Genomic DNA, 18,411 nt, shown 5'->3' on the forward strand with positions numbered 1-18,411 from the left:
TATCAGTCCCAAGACATTAAAGAAATTAATTTCTGTCAAGTTACACTATCAGTAAGTGTTTAAAGACAATGCCTGTATTCACATTTGAATATGTGCTTCAAGATAGCCCAGGACACAGACTTTCTGAAACTGACTATTGTATTTTTCTTTAGTGCAATCTTAATGTACACTGCAAGATTATGCACAGAAAATACAAATGTTATAAACACGTGAGTGGCTTCAAGTCCTGGATAATCTAAAAATATAATGTAACTTACAATGTAGAGAGTGAATGGAGAGTATCAAAGGCACCTGGAGCAACTGTAGTAATTTGGTTGTCATATAAGGAGAGCAAACGGACAGAACTCAGTCCTGTGAAACTATCATTGCCTATACAGCTTATACGATTGCTCCTTAGCATCCTGAGAAAGAAAGGATTAACATTTATTACTTTAGGGAAGGTCCAATAGAATGATTTTATCGAAACATCTTTCTATGTTTTATTACGCTTACTTAACATTTACTGAATTTAATCATATACTACATCTAATGTATGAAGATTTTCTTGAGCATTAACCATTCTGGTATTCAATATAGTTAAATATTACAAAAAATGAAGTATAATTATATCATATATATATTTATATTGTATTGCAGAGCAACAGAAACTAAACTGAGGCATATTTTTGAAGATACCATTTATTATAATGAAAACTCACTGTAATTTTAGTGTTTTAGATATATGAATATTTCAGTAACTTTACAGCTCATGTGAAGATACCAGCTGAGAACTGTGACAGCTTTCTCTTTGCTATCAGACAACTGCTTCTACAAATTAAACATTTACATGGTTATTTGTTACAATTTTTATATATTCTGGTGGTATTTCCGTTCATTAACATATGTAAACTAAATTGCAGGAAGCACTCTTAACTTGCTCAACAAATCTCAATTAACAGAAACCAGTGTGATTCTAACACAGTGGTCCCAAAACTGTGAGGTATGCCCCCCGGGGGGCATGGAGTAACATCCGGGGGGCACAGCAGAACCTGGGCAAGCCCCATGGGTGAGGGAAGAGAGGGAGTGCCACACAGCCCCACTCTGCCTACATTTTCTCCCTGGTCCTGCTCCCAGCCCTGGCTCCATAGCCGGTGGGCAGACAAATTCCATTACTGGGAAGGGGGATGCAAGAGGAAAAGTTTGGGCACCACTGTTCTAACAACAAGTAGAAAGTTTAGAATCTTAAAAACAAAAATAACCTTCCTAAAAATAGACTTCTCTAAGTAATATTATAGGATCAATGCAGTTTCAAGTTTTGTTGTTTTTGTGCTTGATTGTTAATAAACCCTAGAATAATTTTTCCTACATAGATTCATAAGAACAGCAACTATCACTGTCGAGTTTGAAATAAAAATAAAGCTAAACTTAAATTTAAAATCTTCGGTACAACGTATCCAAAAATATCTGCATCCTTCTTTACTGCAGAGCCCAGAAGACTGCAACTCTTGGCTCCGCAGAGGGCTGATCTGCTGATTAGAAAGTTTAGAGTACAAGAGAAGCCCCATAACAAAAACAACAGTTCTGTGGCTGAGAGTTGAGGAGTTACCTAGGAAGCAGAGAGGACTAGATAAGAATGTAATAACAACTTCAAGCCAGAGCCCACTGAATCATCATCTTTGGCTAACTGGCATTAAATCGTTCGGGAAAGACCCTCATCCCTCATTTCCACATCCACTGAATCTATCTCCTTCTTCTGGAGTAATTCTCAATAACAATTACCATGGACAGAATAAAAAATCCTATTCTAAGGATGTGGCAGTGCAGAATGCATAATTTCCATGGCTACAGAGATGGTTATTTCCATTTGCCCACAGAATCAGGAGCAGCCTCAGCTGCTGCATAGTTCAGTAGGCATGTACAGTTTTTGTAGACAAGTAGCCACAGAAATGAATTTCAACTAGATCAGGCCCGAAGTTAATGAATTCACACTCTAAGTGGAAAAGCTTGGTGTAAAATGGAAGTAAGAGCTAGGATATGCTCCATATTCCATATTTTTTTCTTCAAAACAAAGGTTACAAAAAACATAGTAATTTGCGTCAAGTCTAAGATCTGGCACAGAACGGGAAGAAAGACAACCAATTAGTTAGACTTACAATGTTTTGAGACTTTCTAGTCCTTTAAACATCTTGTGTCTAATAGTCTCCAAACGGTTACTGGTGAGCAACAGTTCATTCACACCAGATGCTCCTTCAAATGCTCCTTCTTCAATATCTGTGATCTTGTTATTGCTCAGATTTCTATTTTACATTCATGAAAAAGAATTAAAAAAAAAAGTCTTTTTTTAGTGTCTTCGGCTAATTAACTGTTAAAGAAACACTGCAGACTACCATAGCCTTAGGCTACTTTAAGTAGTTACTATGTAAAACTGGAGAATAAATTCATTTCAGTAAAATATCCAATACAGAGATTTTAATCCTGCAAAACAAATTTCAGTACAAATTTAACAATAGACTGGGATTTTCAAAGGAAGTTGAGTTTTTATCTGCCACTGAAAGAATATCAGGGTTGCTACCAGTGCCTGCATAATACAAGAAAAAATTTTCATCCATTTCTAAAGATACTCAATTGAAATACAGTGTGTTAATGTTTTAATTCCTTCCAGTGTTTTGAATCCGAACAACAATGTAATGTTGGTGCCTGAGAAACAAAACTGAAAGGAACTAGTTTAGTTTCAGTTTCTAAGCTGAGAGAGATACAAAAAGTAAATAAGTAGCACAAATGATGACAAGTAAATGAAATATTCATGATCTATACTATTACTAAAAAAGGTGAGGAATTTTTAAACCAACAAGAGATATGGTTTATGTCTCTCCTCTTGTGGAGAGCAGTTCTAAAATATGGGAAGAAAATCTGCAAAAAATGTTACACCTTTTTTGCAGTTTTTTGTCAGTGTTGAAATTTGACTCAAAACAAGTAGCAGTGACTTTGTATTTGGAAAAAGTATCTAATTTCAGTATTTACACATTGCTTTAAAGATTTTAGTGATACATCTGCAATACTTTATTTTGCTCTCTTCAAATACCCATATTCATATTTACTTAAATTTTAGTTTAAACAACACCAAATATGTATTTATACACAGTCTGATATTATAATACAGTAATGACTTTTTACAAAGCAATTACATGATCAAAACAACATATAAAATGAAATGATTCTAAAGTCTTATTTCTTTTACTTGCTGGTATCTATGATATTTGGAAGAAAAACAAACATAATTTGGTGTTTTTTTTGGAACATCGCTTTTATTCACTTTAAAAAATATATTACTCATTACATCTAAAATACATACACACCAGAATGAATCTGTATCAATATCTGACAAATGTAAAACCTAAGGTTGTTGCTTCAGCTGAGTTTTGACTACTCAGTTATTGCATAATATTTGTTTCAAATATACCTTGCTCTTGATGAAGGATATGATTTGGTCTGTGGTTAAAGCACAGGTCTGGGAACCAAGAACTCTATATCCCTAATCCCAGATTCACAGATGACTTGATGCGTGGTCCAGGACAATCTCTTTAGTTTCTTATTATCTGACTTTCTCCATGTGTAAAGTGGGAATATTACTATACTATTTAGTGTTCAAGGATTAGTTAATGTTTGTACAACTCATCAGTGAGGCAAAGTGATATAGTGTTATTACTATTGACAGAACATTAACTCGATTAAATATTTAGGCCCTAGTCCTCCAGTGTGCTGATCTATTACCTTTCCCCTGCATTCGCGGCTTGCAATAATAATGATATTATCAGAGTATATGACTGATCTTGATGTGTTACTCATTAGTTTGGAACAAGCAAGGGGACAAGTAGGTGAACAGAAGTAATTGGATTGTCAGGCTTGCTATATAAACAATTTGATACATAGAAATTGTTAGGAAATAATTGAAAAAGGATTGACGTGACTGGTTAGTTTTAATGATTAGGCTTAATTATGGAAATGCAGAATGCCACAGATGGAACAGGCACAGGCATTGACCTTATGATAATTGGGGTATCAGAACAAATCTGGGTATGTATCCATGACATCTAGATCATAGAATATCAGGGTTGGAAGGGACCTCAGGAGATCATCTAGTCTAACCCCTTGCACAAAGCAGGACCAATCTCCAATCTTTGCCCCAGATCCCTAAATGGCCCCCTCAAAGATTGAGCTCACAACCCTAGGTTTAGCAGGCCAATGCTCAAACCACCGAGCTATCCCTCTTTAGTATTAATCCGGGCTGAAATACTATATGCAAGTTAGATAACGTGGGGTAGAAGGTACCATGCCTAGTCTTCTTTCCTTGGGTACTCTCAGGCTCTGAACAGTTGTCAACTAGATCTGTGGCCTTCTGAGGTTCTCCACTTGCTAATTTTCATCTATTTTTATTCATCTTTTATAGTGTAAATATTAAATGTGTTATATTGGTTACACAGACTGTTTGGTTGGATAAGTTTATGCTGTGTAGCTGTGATGGTTGTACCAGGCCCTTTGAGGCCCCCTGCAGGAGAACTCGTGGTCCTACCACACCCTGCCCCAGGAAAGGAGAAGTGAAGGTGGGTCCTCTAGGCCTGCTCAGAGAGGCCCCAGGAGCCTGAGAGAGAACCAGAAGTAGAGTTGCAGAAAGCAAAATGCTGCCAGAAGGAGAGAGAGGACCTGAGAACTGTAATCCTAAAATAAAGGGTGAAAAGAAAGAGATTAGGTGGGAAGAAGCCCAGGGAAAACACTAGCAGCTAACAGATAAGGGAGTATTGCGTGACTGCTGTTCATAGGGTCCCTGGGTTGGGACCCAGAGTAGTGGTGGGCCCAGGTTCCCCCCATGGCCACTGGAGAGGTGGCCCAACGCCCAAGAAGGAGAAAAGACTTGTTTAGAAGCCCAAGCAAAGGGCTGGAATTTAAATAATTCAGGGATGGGATTGAAGACCCTGGTAAGGGAAGACAGACCATCTTGTGAATTCTTGGTTACCCAACCAGAATAGGATTGAACTTGAGAGAGGACCTGGCTGGAGAGCTGGGGCAGGGAGTACTGGTGAAGACAAGAGTCTCAGGGGAGAAAGCCCTGGGGGCAGTACTTTATAACAGAGAAGGGAACAGGGAAAGACTTAAAAGTTAGCCCAGAGGGGACTGAGAATTGAGCCCAGAGACAGGACTGAAGACACTAACAAGGGCACAGCATAGTCCTTGTTGGCCCTTTGTTACTCAGGAAGGAGTTCATTCATGCATATTGGCTGTGTGTGACTTGGCCAGAGAGTTGAGCCACTGACGACCGGCCTAGCGAGTTCAACAACCTATAGCAGGTGCCAGGAGCAGAAAAGATTGCAGCGCCACTCCCAGCCAACAGGAGGCACTGCTGAGAGATGAGTACCCCATCACAGTAATATTAATAGGTATTATAATTATTTGGCTTCTTTGTAAAATTATAATTGAACCTATACGACTTTACTGCCAATCATTTCAATCCCAGAGAGAAGGGGGATTTCTTAGGCAATCTCAGGTGTAGCCCATTTTGGGAAAGAACCTGTGATTGATTATTAATAATAAAAATAATAAACAGTCCTAAATGACTCAACTGTGACCTAGAGTGACAAAGTAGGGGTGAGTGAGTAGTTGAAACGGACATGGCATTTGATCTTTGGTCTCTCTGAATCTGCTATATGAATGCTGATAAGTACCACCAGTGATGGTGGTTTTCGTGGGGGGTTGGACACCCTCCCACTTGAAACTGGACTGTGCATATCGACTCATTTCACATATGGCTACTGAACAACCCTCGAACTGTGATAACTTTTGGCCATTACTAACCTAGGTTGGCTCCTTTTTTACCGTCACATGTAGCAGTCATTTTATTCTTCTCTTTATATAAGTCAACAGTGGATCATTTTTCATGAATTTGCTGGGATTGTATTGACATAAGTACCTTTCCTTGGTACTTATGTTTGCAGTTTGGAAGAAACATTGATAAAAAGACTGAACACTAAATATAGCTACAAAAAAGTGACATGTCCTCTTTACTCTCTGACTAGTATTTCTGTCCTTCACTAAGCTTAAACAAAAGACTTCTCATAGTGGGTTTTTTGTTTTGGTTTTTTGAAATGACTTATGAAACTGTCTAAACTTCTCTTGAAATATGAATTGCGGACATTAATTCACATGGATGAGCTATCAAGCCATTTTCCCAATAATTTAGTTTTGACATTTTCCCCTAATGATAGTTTGATAAAGCAAAAAGTCAAAGGCATGTCCTGAATGTGCTGAAAGAGGCAGAACAGCATGGTTAGGGAGTAATAGAGGAAGTTACAAAAGATTACTGGAACTGTTTTTGAACTGCTTAGGTTGCTAGATCCCTGATTTGGATGAATAACAGACCTGATTTGGATGAATAACAGATGAATAACTGAACACTAAACTAAAGGTGTCAAAGCTGTACAGCATGAGAAGTTGCAACTGACTGTGCCTTGCTCCACAGAAAAGAGCTGCCAACTTTGATCTAACTCAGTGATTAGGTCAAACCCATGCTACAGTACACCTTTTGATTTCTGAATGGAATATACTGAATCTCTCAGATGTGAACAAATAAAATTTATAGAAAAGTACACCAGTGAACTAATATACCATTTGAACAGATGTCAGCAAAGATAAACTTACATTTTACGCAGCTGAGGAAGCTTCTTAAAGATCCCAGTCGCCTCTAACACTGTGAATTCATTGTTGTTCAGTCTCCTGGAGAAAACAGCAACAATACAGTCACAAAATTATTCCAGCACCAACATGGCTTGACAGACTATTTTCTAGATTACATGATTTTTTTCATAATATCTTAACTAAAATATCTGCAGTACTCAGGTAAGATTTCAATCTATGCTTCCATTTCTAATTCTGTAGTCCCGGTGTACACAAATCTGCCATCTCAATTAGAGTTAAGAATGCACAGGGCTCCAGGACCAAGAACAGAATGTAAATATTATAAATACAAAATCTGAAGGGAAATATAAAATATGTTTTCATTTAGATCCTCTCTCTTTTTACTGATAAAGATGCATAATAAACTAACATAAAAGTCCATTGAGGGAATCTGATGTCTGCATACCTTCTACCCTAATCTGGCTTCTGGGATAGGGTAATACCACTATGTTACTATCCTCTCTCCTCTTGCTACTGGGAGGGAAAGCAATTGGCAGAACATGCAAAGAGCTAGTTGTTGGCAATATTCAATTAGGGAACAAACAGGAGCAGCCTCATGACCCCATGAAGTTGTCATCTGTCACATCTATAAACTTTGTTTTTGCAAGAGACTTTCAAGGTCCAGGACTAAAGGGCTGCTCATCTCTCTCCTTCATGAAGATGGGGGAGACTGCTCCACTGTTGAAGTTTTATTTCCCTCAGGGACAACACATCACAAATATTCCAGGGATGGTCCCATAGCAACTTGTAAATAAAAATCTTGAAGTATATACAAACAACTGAAAATTGTCCAGTATTCATTACAGGATATTGGGTGAAGTCCGATAGACATCTGGAGAGTCTCACAGAAATATCATTTACAAGGATGAAATTATTCTTTTATGCTTCCAGTCTCTTGACTGGGAATAAAGGGCTCTACAACTTAGCAGTGTTTTTAAGCCCTAGGATAGGCCCATGATTGCTAGCTGGTGTCAACATGTTCGGCCTTAGACCACTGACCTTAGGTCATTCCATTCCATCTATCGTCAGTGTCTAAGAAATCACCAAAAGCTACTCTTGTAGTGCTTCAGGAAGGTAGGTAATGAGCACCAGATGGTTGTTTGAAAAATCTTAAAACAGTGATTCTCTGGCCCAGAAACCAAAGCACCTTTAGCAGAGTGAGGCCTGAACCCTGAGAGGCTGTTAACTTGGGCCAACTTTTATATTTCAATATGGTATGCATTGATCCATGCATCTAATACACAAAAGGCCATTTTCCTTTCTTAGGCTTCTTTAAAAGGAAAAAAATCCAACCCCCTAGTCTCTTTAGTTTTAGGGTGCTAATGTTTTAATCTCCTTACCCCATTTAAGGATGGAGTCTAATTACCTTTTGTTTAAAGATCTGGGACTAGGACCTAACCAGAGATGAATGCCTGGATCACTATGGAACTCTAAATCTGACATGGGTCTAAACTGGGAAACACTTCTCAGGGTGATCTTGTTGGGAAAGAAGGTGAGAAAAGGAAAATGGCAAGAAAGCTGCTAGTTCACCCATCCTTCTAGTTGAGGTTATGGCTACCACTTTAAGTGATAAACTCAATGCTTGTCTTCTGGCTATCAATTTGAAGTGCACAGTCTTTTCAACAATTGATTGAAATCGTACATAAACTTGAATTGGGAAAGCGAACAATTGTTTTGGACAGATGTAGAATATTTTCCAACCAACCTGAAGTACATAGGACATGCATTTCAAGAGGTGCAAAGCGCCCACAAATTCAAATGAAGCAAATGAGATGGAAAATCTGGTGCATACTGACCAATGAGTGTGACTACACTGAGTAACCTTTAAAGTGATCTTTGATAGGATAGAACAGGGTTTTGGATTCTGTCCTTTCTACATCAATAAACAAGTTTACCGAGGACATGTAGCACTTCCTGGAAGAGCTGCTTTCCTACATGTTAACAGACTATCTAACATTGCAACACAAGCCTTCTCTAATGCCAGCCATTCAAGTATCAGGAGAAGCCTGTGAGGAGAAATGGAGGGGATCAGGCCCAGGTCCAAGAAGAAAGGGAAGGGTCTCTCTAGGACACAATAAGCATTTTCTATAGCATCCTTTGTGATACAGATGAGACTCAGCTGCAGTAAACCCAAAGATAAACAGACACCCTGGGGATACACAGGCCATGTAGTTCTCCTTGGCTTTAGCTTGTAGACATGTAGTGATGTCATGAGGTAAGCTCTACCACTGGAAGCCTGAACATTCCAGAATAACCAGAAAATAGTCACCACGGAAAGGGGAAGAGGAAGGTATTCATAGACATCAAGAGGGATTTTTTTGCCAGGCTCCTTTGAGCAAATCTGACATTGAAGTAGCTGTTAGCAGGAATTGCTGCTTCACATGGAAACCAGAACTCAGATTTCCAGTCTGCTTGTCAAATAACTGTAAACTAGACTTCTTCATGAAGAAGCAGGTTGAATCTTGATAAGATATTGGTGGCCTCCAAAATCAAAGGCCAGTGCTCTTAGTTGAAGCAATGTTAGAATCACCAACCTGGTGCCTAGCTCTGACATAGTGCTTTTCATCATTAGATCTCAAAGCACTTTACAAAAGATGTAAATAGGAAGTTATTAGGTACCATGGTCAGATCTTGGTGTTAGGGAACGATTTTAAGATTTTTCTCTCTATTTTGGAGTTTCTTGGTAGTTGGTAGGTTATTCCTATATGAAGGACAAGGAAGATGGGATGAAGTGCTGGATCTTTCTTGTTGCAAGCTGAGGCTCATGCAGCATCATTGCTTTTGGTGCTGCATGTGTGGCGATATAATGTACACTACTATAATAAAGTCAAGTCCTCAGTGGACCTGCAAGGAAGTAAGACACATGGCCTGAAGGGTTGGAACTTGTATGGTTGTGGATCACATGGAATTTATATGGTTGGAATTGAAGAACTACTCTAGTGAACAGCTTAGATTTTGAATTGTTAAATATTTGTTCAAGAGGTTTGTTTTCTGTGATCATCGTATTCCATACACATAGCTCTAAATCACAATGAGAGCTTCTTTCTCTGTTGTTCCATTGGTGTCAGTGTTCTCCTGGCAATGGCAATTATGCTGGCAGTGTTTGTCATTGTGTGCTGGTGATGCCACCATCAAGTGTTTCTTTGCTTGAAAATAGGATATTACACTGTCACTGGTCAAAGCAGATAAGGAAGCAACAAACTGAGGGCATCAGTATAGCTTCTCAAGTTTGGACTTCTCAGGTTTATGGCTTCTCTTTTAAGCTACTATGGCAGAGTGTGAAATGAAGTGTGCACAACAGCTGAGCATTTGCAGGAAGCTGTGTACTTCACTGACACTCTGTGGTGCTGCTAAACTTTTGATGGCGACTATCCAGTTTGTTTCTGGTGTTATGCCAGCTGCTGAAAAGTTATAGCAAAAAACAGTAAAGAGGATTTATAGAACTGATATTTTGTTCCATTTAGAGTGAGGTTCTTCTCCTGGAGTGTCTTGAATACTGATTTCAGTGATTTGTCAAGGGCCTCATGAGTTGTCCCACACGTCAGAAAGTAATCAGCAAAGTATCTTACTTCCAGGATGCCTTATAGAGCTTGTTGGATTGTGTTCCAGAGCACCTCAATAGCAGAACAGATACTGCGTGACCACCTCCTGTGCCCTTATTTTCTAAAGGACTTTGGGAACAAATAGCAGAAGAGGAAATGATGATTAGAGCAAGGCTTGGTTCACTTGACAGTGATTCATTACCCACAATTATGCCTCTATCCTGGCGCTATTATTCATGTGTGTTGCAAACAGGTCTGTGGCTGGTCCTGAACTAATCCGGAGAAATATTTTCTTGATGAAATCCTAAGTGCTGAGCCAGTTCAACCCTCCAAATACATGAGTGGTCCAGATAGCAAGTAGGAGAAATTCTGCAAAAGAGAACATCTTTCTCATCTCCTTGGATAGGGACTTGCTGCTTGTTCCACACCGCTTGTTAATTAGCTATAACTGCAGATATTGTGTCTTAGAGTACATCCACACTGCAATAAAAGACCCACAGCATGGCTGCAGCTGACCCCGGTCAGCTGAATTGGCTCATGGGGCTAAAAATTGAAATGTAGATGCTTGGGTTGGAACCTCAACTGTGAAACCCTGCAAGGCGGGGTGGATCTCAGAGCCCAGGCTCCAGCCTAAGCCCAAACATCTACCCTGAAATTTTTACCCCACACCCGAGCCCTGTGAACCCAAGTCAACAGACCTGGGCTCTGAGCTTCAGTGCCTTGAGTGTGTGTGTGTGTGTTTGTTTTTTTTTATTGGAATGTAGCCATACCTTTTAAGGCTAGAGGCCTGGAGCCAGCCAACCCTGAACACCTGAGCATGAATCTCCTGATTCTCCTCTAAGAGCAGTAGGAAGTTGCAGAGTTTTTTCAGGGAGTTCTCAGGAAGAACAGAAGTGAGTACAGAGGCTGCTGGGAGTGAGTAGGCTCCAGCAGAGAAACCTGAAACCTGGGTAGGGAGACAACAGGCAGGGAAGGTCTGGGAGATTGTATGGACTTGAAAACTTTATTTTGAATGTTTGTTAATTTAATAAAGCAGGGACCCCTGACTGGGAGAAGGACTGGGGCCTGGAAGCCAGAGCCAGAAGGCTGAGCTCCAGCCAACAAGGTCTGGGAGTAGGCAGCAGGGAAGTTTGGAGCTGTGCCAGCTTAATGCTGGCGGGAAGACTTTTGTGTTTGCTGTTTTTAACTTTAAGTTAATACACCAGACCCTATTAGAAGATTTGTAAAAGACTCTTTTTAAGTTTGAGTAACCAAGAGGGTAAACTGAGGTGAGGGACTACTTATAGGGCTGCCACCTCTGAGGCCATGAGGGGTGACCGGGAGAAGGCCACTCATTGACAAACAGCATGGCTCTAGATCCATCCTTGAGCTTGAGGAGAGTGATGTGGTATTTCTCATCAATTCTAGAATCCTTAAGATGAGAGAGATAAAAGTTGCTCCCCAATTCCTTTCTGCTGAAGAGCAGTGACGATTAGCACACAGTGAAGATTCTCCAATGCAATCTGCATTGATTTCTCCCACGACCTTAAGAAAACACTCAGTTCTGGATGTCACCCACTTTGCAGCTCCCCTCACAGAGCATTGATGGGTCCATGATACAACCTTTGTTGACAAATACAGGATTCCCAGTAAAACAGAACCTTTGAGGCTGAGATGCCTGGATCTTTTCTGCCGTGTCCACTTCCTTGCCCATTGTCAAAACTGGCTCCTCTATGGAGGGATGTAGTGTTCTGGAAATAGCTTCTATCAAACTAACTTGATATCATTTTTTTTTTTTGGGGGGGGGGGGGGAGGGGGGGGAATTAGATTACAAGATTGCCTGCTGAAACAACCACCACTACCTGCCTCTTCAGCTACTGCCCTATTTCTCTTCTTTGTCAAACTCAGTGGTTGTAGACAACATGTTCACTAACTTGTATTCCTCTCCTCCAATTCCCTCTGTCTCCCATCAATCAGTTTCCACTCTCTCTACTTAAACTGACCTCACCAAAAAGTTTTTGAATGACTTCTTAGCCAAAGACCAGTGCCTCTGCTCTATCCTCATCCTCCTTGACTTCTCTGTACTTTGACACCACTGATCATTCTCTTCCTCTTGAAATTGAAGACTCCTGCTTCTCCTCCTATCTTTCTGATCCACCTGAATTGTATCATTTGGTGGGGTTTTGCCTTCTTTCTCCTTCAGTGGGCACCTCCCAAGGCTGAGTCCTTAGCCCTTGGCTCTTCTCTCTCTCTCTCCATCATATATCTAGGCACTGTTATACACAAGCATGGCTTTACGTACTATATGTCAAAAACTTGCATATTTATTTCTCCACTAAAAACCAGTCTCCCTTGACCCAATCTTGCATCAAAGCTTATCTTTCAGACACCTCTTCATTGACATCTATCAAGCAGCGCAAATTTAACATGGCCAAAACTGAACTTTTGCTTTTCCCACAAAAGCCTCCTCCTCTCCTCAGTTTGTCTATCCTCATGAACATCACTTAGCCCTGCAATTTGGGCATCCTCTTCAATTTGGGCATCCTCTTCAATTCAGCCCTTTCTCTTAACTCACATATTCAGACTATATCCAAGTCTTCTTGTTTTAACATTTCAAGGATTTAGCCTTATTGGTCTGTACAGACTGCTAGGACCCTTGTTTGGGCCTTCATCACCTCATGCCTCAACTACCATAATCTCATCTTGACATCAGTTACATTGCACCTCCTCCAATCCATTCAAAATGCTGCTGCTAGCACCACCTTTCTGGCTTGTCACTCTGACTATATTATATCTCCCCTCCTTGCATCTCTACACTAGCTCTCACTCTTCCACTGCATTAAACACAAGCTCCTTGTCTCTGCCTTTAAGCCCCTTCACCATTTAGTCCACCCTATCTGCCAGGTTTACTAGCACATCAAGGCATCAACTCATAAGAACCGCCAGACTGGAGCAGACCAATTGTCCATGTAGCCCAATATTCTGTCCTCCATCATTTTGTATGTGTAGTTGCGATTATGATTTCCAATGTGCATTACTTTGAACTTAACAACATTGAACTTCATCTGCCATTTTGTTGGCCAGTCACCCAGTTTAGTGAGATCCCTTTGTAACTCTTTGAAATCAATTTTGGATTTAACTATTTGTGTAATCTTGGATCATCTGTAAACTTTGCCATCTCACTGTTTACCACATTTTTCAGATCATTTATGAACATGTTGAACAGCACTGGTCCCGGTAAAGGTCCTTGGGGGACCCCGCTATTTACCACTTTCCATTGTGAAAACTGACCATTCATTTCCTACCTTTTATTTCCTATCTTATAACTAGTTACTGATCCATGAGGACCTTCCCTCTCATCCTCTGACCAAGCTTACTTTGCTTAAGAGCCTTTTGTGTGTGACCTTGTCAAAAGCTTTCTTAAAGTCCAAGTGCACTATATCTAATGGATCACACTTGTACACATGCTTATTTTCACCCTCAAAGTATTCTAATAGATTTAGTGAGTCATGATTTCCCTTTACAAAGGCTGTGTTGACTCATGTATGCATCTGATAATTCTGTTCTTTACTACAGTTTCAACTAATTTGCCTGATACTAACGTTAGGGATGTTACATTAGCTTTCTTTCAGTCATCTGGCATAGAGGCTGATTTAAGTGGTAGGTTACATACTAGTTGGTAATTCTGCAATTTCATATCGGAGTTCCTTCAGAACTCTTGGTGAATACCATCTGGTTCTCGTGACTTATTGCTGTTTATCAATTTGTTCTAAAACTTCCTCTATTGACACCTCAATCCTGGACTGTTGTCTTTGTTACACGTCTGTACATCACCGAGGATAATGTCATCCTGCTTCTTGATTGGGTCAGCGAGTTGCTACTTTAATATAAATAAAAAATAAAACCCTGCCCCCCCCCCACACAATAAAAAAATAAAATAAACAGTGGATAATCATGGAGTAGAAACATGGCATGGTACAGCAGTTACCTTATTAATTTGTTAGTTTAGATATTCAGTTTTGCTTTTTGGGTTGAGTGTTAACAAAAATGTTTTAAATTTGGTTATAACATCATTCAGTATTCAAAACAATGGGGAGGGGGAAGGGAGTAGTTTGAGCTTTCTTTCCCCCTCTTTCTTGTAAGCTGTTTTGACTTTTAAAACCAAAATGTTAGCTGTACTCCCACTGACGAGCAGCATGTTATTGCGGGTTGAACTTACAACTCTGCTGTGTACTGGGGTACGTGGTCAGGAATTTTGTTGAGCTTCTGATTGGAGCAATCCACTGTGGTTCCTTCACAGCGGCATTTTTCGGGACAAGCCAGATCTGCAAAGCAGTCTCCACTTAGTTTTGATCGGTAATCTTCGGTGCCTGTGGAAGAGTCAAGCCAAAATATAGACACTAAGTCCATAGAGTATGAGATTCATTTCTCATGAGAAAATTAAAATGATAGATCTGCAATGCAGACTAAAGGCGAATAACTTGAGAAATGTTTCATAAACTTTGTGCTACTAAACAGACATTAAGGCTTCAAGAGAAGGTTCAAATACAGGGGCTTGAGATATGCTGGAAAACTTGTGACCAAGTTCGTGGTGATGGGAGAACACTGAAAACTTATGCTTTTCACAGCTGTACTTTCTGCTGATTGTGCTGCCAGCCAATCTTGCCTGGTTTACATCTAATCACACAAATGCCACTGATTATTACAGAATTTATTTTTCTCTGTGTGTCAAGATTTAATAGATTCTTCTATGCCATTTCTTTTTTCTCTTGTTATTCTTTTTGTTGTTGACTGGACTTCATTAACCTTCTAAATTCATTTCTTTTACAGTCCCCAATCCTCCACATAATCTCAAATACAGAAGATTCAAAGCCCTATTTTCTCCTTTAATTTTAAAAGTGTGTAATCCTGACTTAAGCCTCAGCAGCTTGCCATGCTGTAGAAAGCTGCGTGACGTTCCATGGTGCTTGACAGAACCATGTTTTACTCATACCTTGCAACCACATGGTTAGATCAAGCACAACAGAAAATCTCGCTAAATTATCATAACTGCATCCACTAGGCCAAGGACAAAAGCAAGGGAAAAAGAGGAAGGAATAGGGAAAAGCTACAGAATCTCTTGAAGTTTAATACTTGCTTACATGACATGGCATTCCTATTACAGAATGTCCACTGCCACTGTAACAGTATTAGTGTCACAGCTTAACTAAAAAGTAGAAGAAATAGACCACACTGCAAGTTTCTTCCACCATTTCCCACAATCAACAGAACAAAAATAACATCCTATCGATATCAGAAGAAAACATCAAGTAAGGAACTGAGGGTGGGTGACAGGGAAAACAGATACAAGCTCAAAGGACCTGTGGGTTCTTCTTGGACAAAGGTGGAAAGACACTAGTAGAAGAAGGTGCACCAGGGTTGGGAAGTACACTGTGATTTAGTTCAGACACTGAACTTTACTTACAGCCAAAATGGTGAACTCCTGCAAAAGTAAAGATAGCCAAGGAGGAAAGAAAGACAGAGTAATCCCAATTAAAATAAAAACATGAAACTAAGCCGTCTCATTCTCTTGCCTCAATATTATTTCTCTGATTACAGGGTGTTGCAATGAGGCACCATCTTTAGGACAGAGAGAAGAATTCATTTTAAGTGGCATACAAAACTTCAATTAAGCTAAAGGGTAGAGATTAATTATGAACTATTTATAGGATGATACTTTTCATGTGTTATAATTTATCATTTTAAAAATTCTTTTATTATGATAAGATAGAGTAATGCTGCTTTATACAAATTTATGCTAAGCCACTTAAAATAAAAAAATAATCAAAGAAACTTTGGGGAAACAGTCACAAGTGCCATAGAACAAAAGAGGCCTCACATACTGTAATATTTTAGCATCTACTTAGCTTCAAGTAATGTATATGACATAACTACTTGAAATATTTTTATGAACAAATACAAAAGCAGAATTTGTTCAAGTTCCTGCTTTATTACTGTTATAACCTTTAGTCTCCAAACATGACTCTGTGGGAATACTATTAAAATAGTTTAAGGTCTGTGGACCCAGATCTCTCAGCTATAAAAAGTCTACATTCAACCTGCTATAGAAAATGCTGATTTTTTTAAATGATATTTATCTAGGCAAAGTGTATCCAATTTTTTTTTTAATGGGACTTTGACAATTACTCATGAGCAAGAAAAATTGTAATTTGCATAGTAGTTAAAATTAAATCACATAAAATATTTAGGTCAAGATCTCCAAAGTTTGAAGAAATGTTACACATTGTACTCTGTCCATTATTTACTTAATAGGAAGAGGATACACTGAAGCCACACTTCAAAAAGTACCATTCTCAGAACTTCCTGATGTGTTTCACGTTTTAGCAATTACATTTTTTAGTAGTATATTATTTCTTGTAGGTAAACAAATCAGAGCTATGTGTGGCCATGTTTAGATTACCTGTTAAAGATATTTGCTAGTAAAATGCTTCTAATTTAGAGACAAAAGTCATTTTGGCAATATTGAGTAGAAGTGTCTCTGTGTGAGGAATACAGGTGTTCTACTCATTATGGAATTCAGGAGGCGAGACAGATTGGGGAAATCAGATCTCCCTCCCCCCCTTTAAGCTATTTTAAAATAATAAGTTCCTGCTGCTGCCAGTGATGGCAAACTATCCTCCTTGCCCAGTTTTCTTTTTTCCCTGCAAAACTCAAGCCAACGTATTAGTAGAAGGACACGAAAAATGTCACACGATCATTCCAGCTTAAAGAAAATTGCATGGCACTAAAAGCAAAGCTGTTAAACACACCTGTTAAAAGGTAATAGGGTAAGATCAATCAATAAATCAGTATTTAAAACACTGCAGAAAGACAATATACATGTAGTGTTTGAAAGAACAAGTGCATTCAATTAATTAATGTAAATATTTTTCTAGATATTAAACTGTGAGAAGCTTTTTGTAGTTATATTCTTGTGTACTTGGCCAATTGATTATTTATCACCTGTTAGGAACATAAGTATTTTTCTATAAAGAAAGCAGTGCATATGCTTGACAGCAAAGGGAAAAGAAACAAATTTCAAAGAGCTAGGGCAATACCATTTTTCCTTTGGAAAAATACAGTACTTTAAAGTGATGTTTACATTTCTGTTTCACCCAAACTCTTAAATTTTGTTTCCTATTTAACAAAGTATTTCTAACTCACAGTGTGTGTGAGAGATTTTAAAATGCCTTTAATGAAGAACATCACCATTCTTTTCCTGGCATTCTGTTGTGATTTCATAAAACACAGGAATCAGGGTCACAGGTGAGCAAGTAATAGTTGCAAATACACAGCAGAGAACTGCTGGTTTAGAGCATAAAAGCAAAGTAAGAAAGGGTTCCTTTTTTTTAAAGTGGCTTTAAGTTGTACTAGCTCTTTGACAGAAGGAAGATTTTCTGTGTTTAAAAGCAGCTCAATAGCTACATTTTAAAAACAGTAGTGTTACAGTAGGTAAGATATACAAGGTAGGTAAAGATGTCAGTTGGAATATATAATAACAGGTGCAAACTTCTAACTAATGTAAATAAAAGTACCATTTTCATAGGCTATGTGCAGATTTGTGAGACAAAAAAGATATCAGGAGCTGCATGCAAAGCCCTCGTATTCAGAAAACAGAACTACTAGTAATCTACACAAGAAAATATATCTATCTACAGAGTATGACTATACTTAAAACACATGCATCTGTTTCCTAAAGCTATGACAAATTTTGCTTTTGGGTGGGGAGAGGAGAGGGTGTCTGCAGTTAGTCAGTCTTACTGCAGAGACAAACCTACCTGGAATGAAATACTGTTCTTTAGCTAAATAAAAACAAAGAGAAAAAATAGAAGATGCACCTGAATGTCAGCAAGCAGAGAATGCGTTCTACTAGATTAAGTATGGACTACAGTTAACTGCAGATAATTACGTGAAAAAAAGTGTATTCACCGCAAAAGCTGATAAATGACATGTGAATAGTTATAACTATATCCGGAACATGGATAATAAACAGTTTTCCTTTGGTAGTTGCACTCAAGGCTGAATAAACTGTAGAATGTGAAATGCACCTGGAACAGCTGGATGCCATATGACAGAGGTTAGGGCTTAGAAAAATGTAAGTAGGAAATGGAATAAGATTAGAAAAAGCAAACAGTAAATTTCAGTA

General features: G+C 38.9%; 1 protein-coding gene across 1 annotated transcript in view; it reads right to left on the bottom strand.

The window, feature by feature from the left end:
- SLIT2 (slit guidance ligand 2) overlaps nt 1–18,411 on the bottom strand; it is a 419,527-nt gene that overhangs the window by 84,117 nt on the left and 316,999 nt on the right. Inside the window, exons 16-19 of the mRNA XM_077814620.1 lie at nt 14,446–14,596; nt 6,670–6,744; nt 2,133–2,276; nt 258–401 (exon numbers count right to left, since the gene is read on the bottom strand). Of these exons, the coding sequence (XP_077670746.1) occupies nt 258–401; nt 2,133–2,276; nt 6,670–6,744; nt 14,446–14,596 (514 nt within the window). The remainder of the gene's footprint in view (nt 1–257; nt 402–2,132; nt 2,277–6,669; nt 6,745–14,445; nt 14,597–18,411) is intronic.

The sequence above is a fragment of the Eretmochelys imbricata genome, chromosome 4 (genome assembly GCF_965152235.1).
Source record: "Eretmochelys imbricata isolate rEreImb1 chromosome 4, rEreImb1.hap1, whole genome shotgun sequence".
In the NCBI taxonomy this organism is placed as follows: Eukaryota; Metazoa; Chordata; order Testudines; family Cheloniidae; genus Eretmochelys; species Eretmochelys imbricata.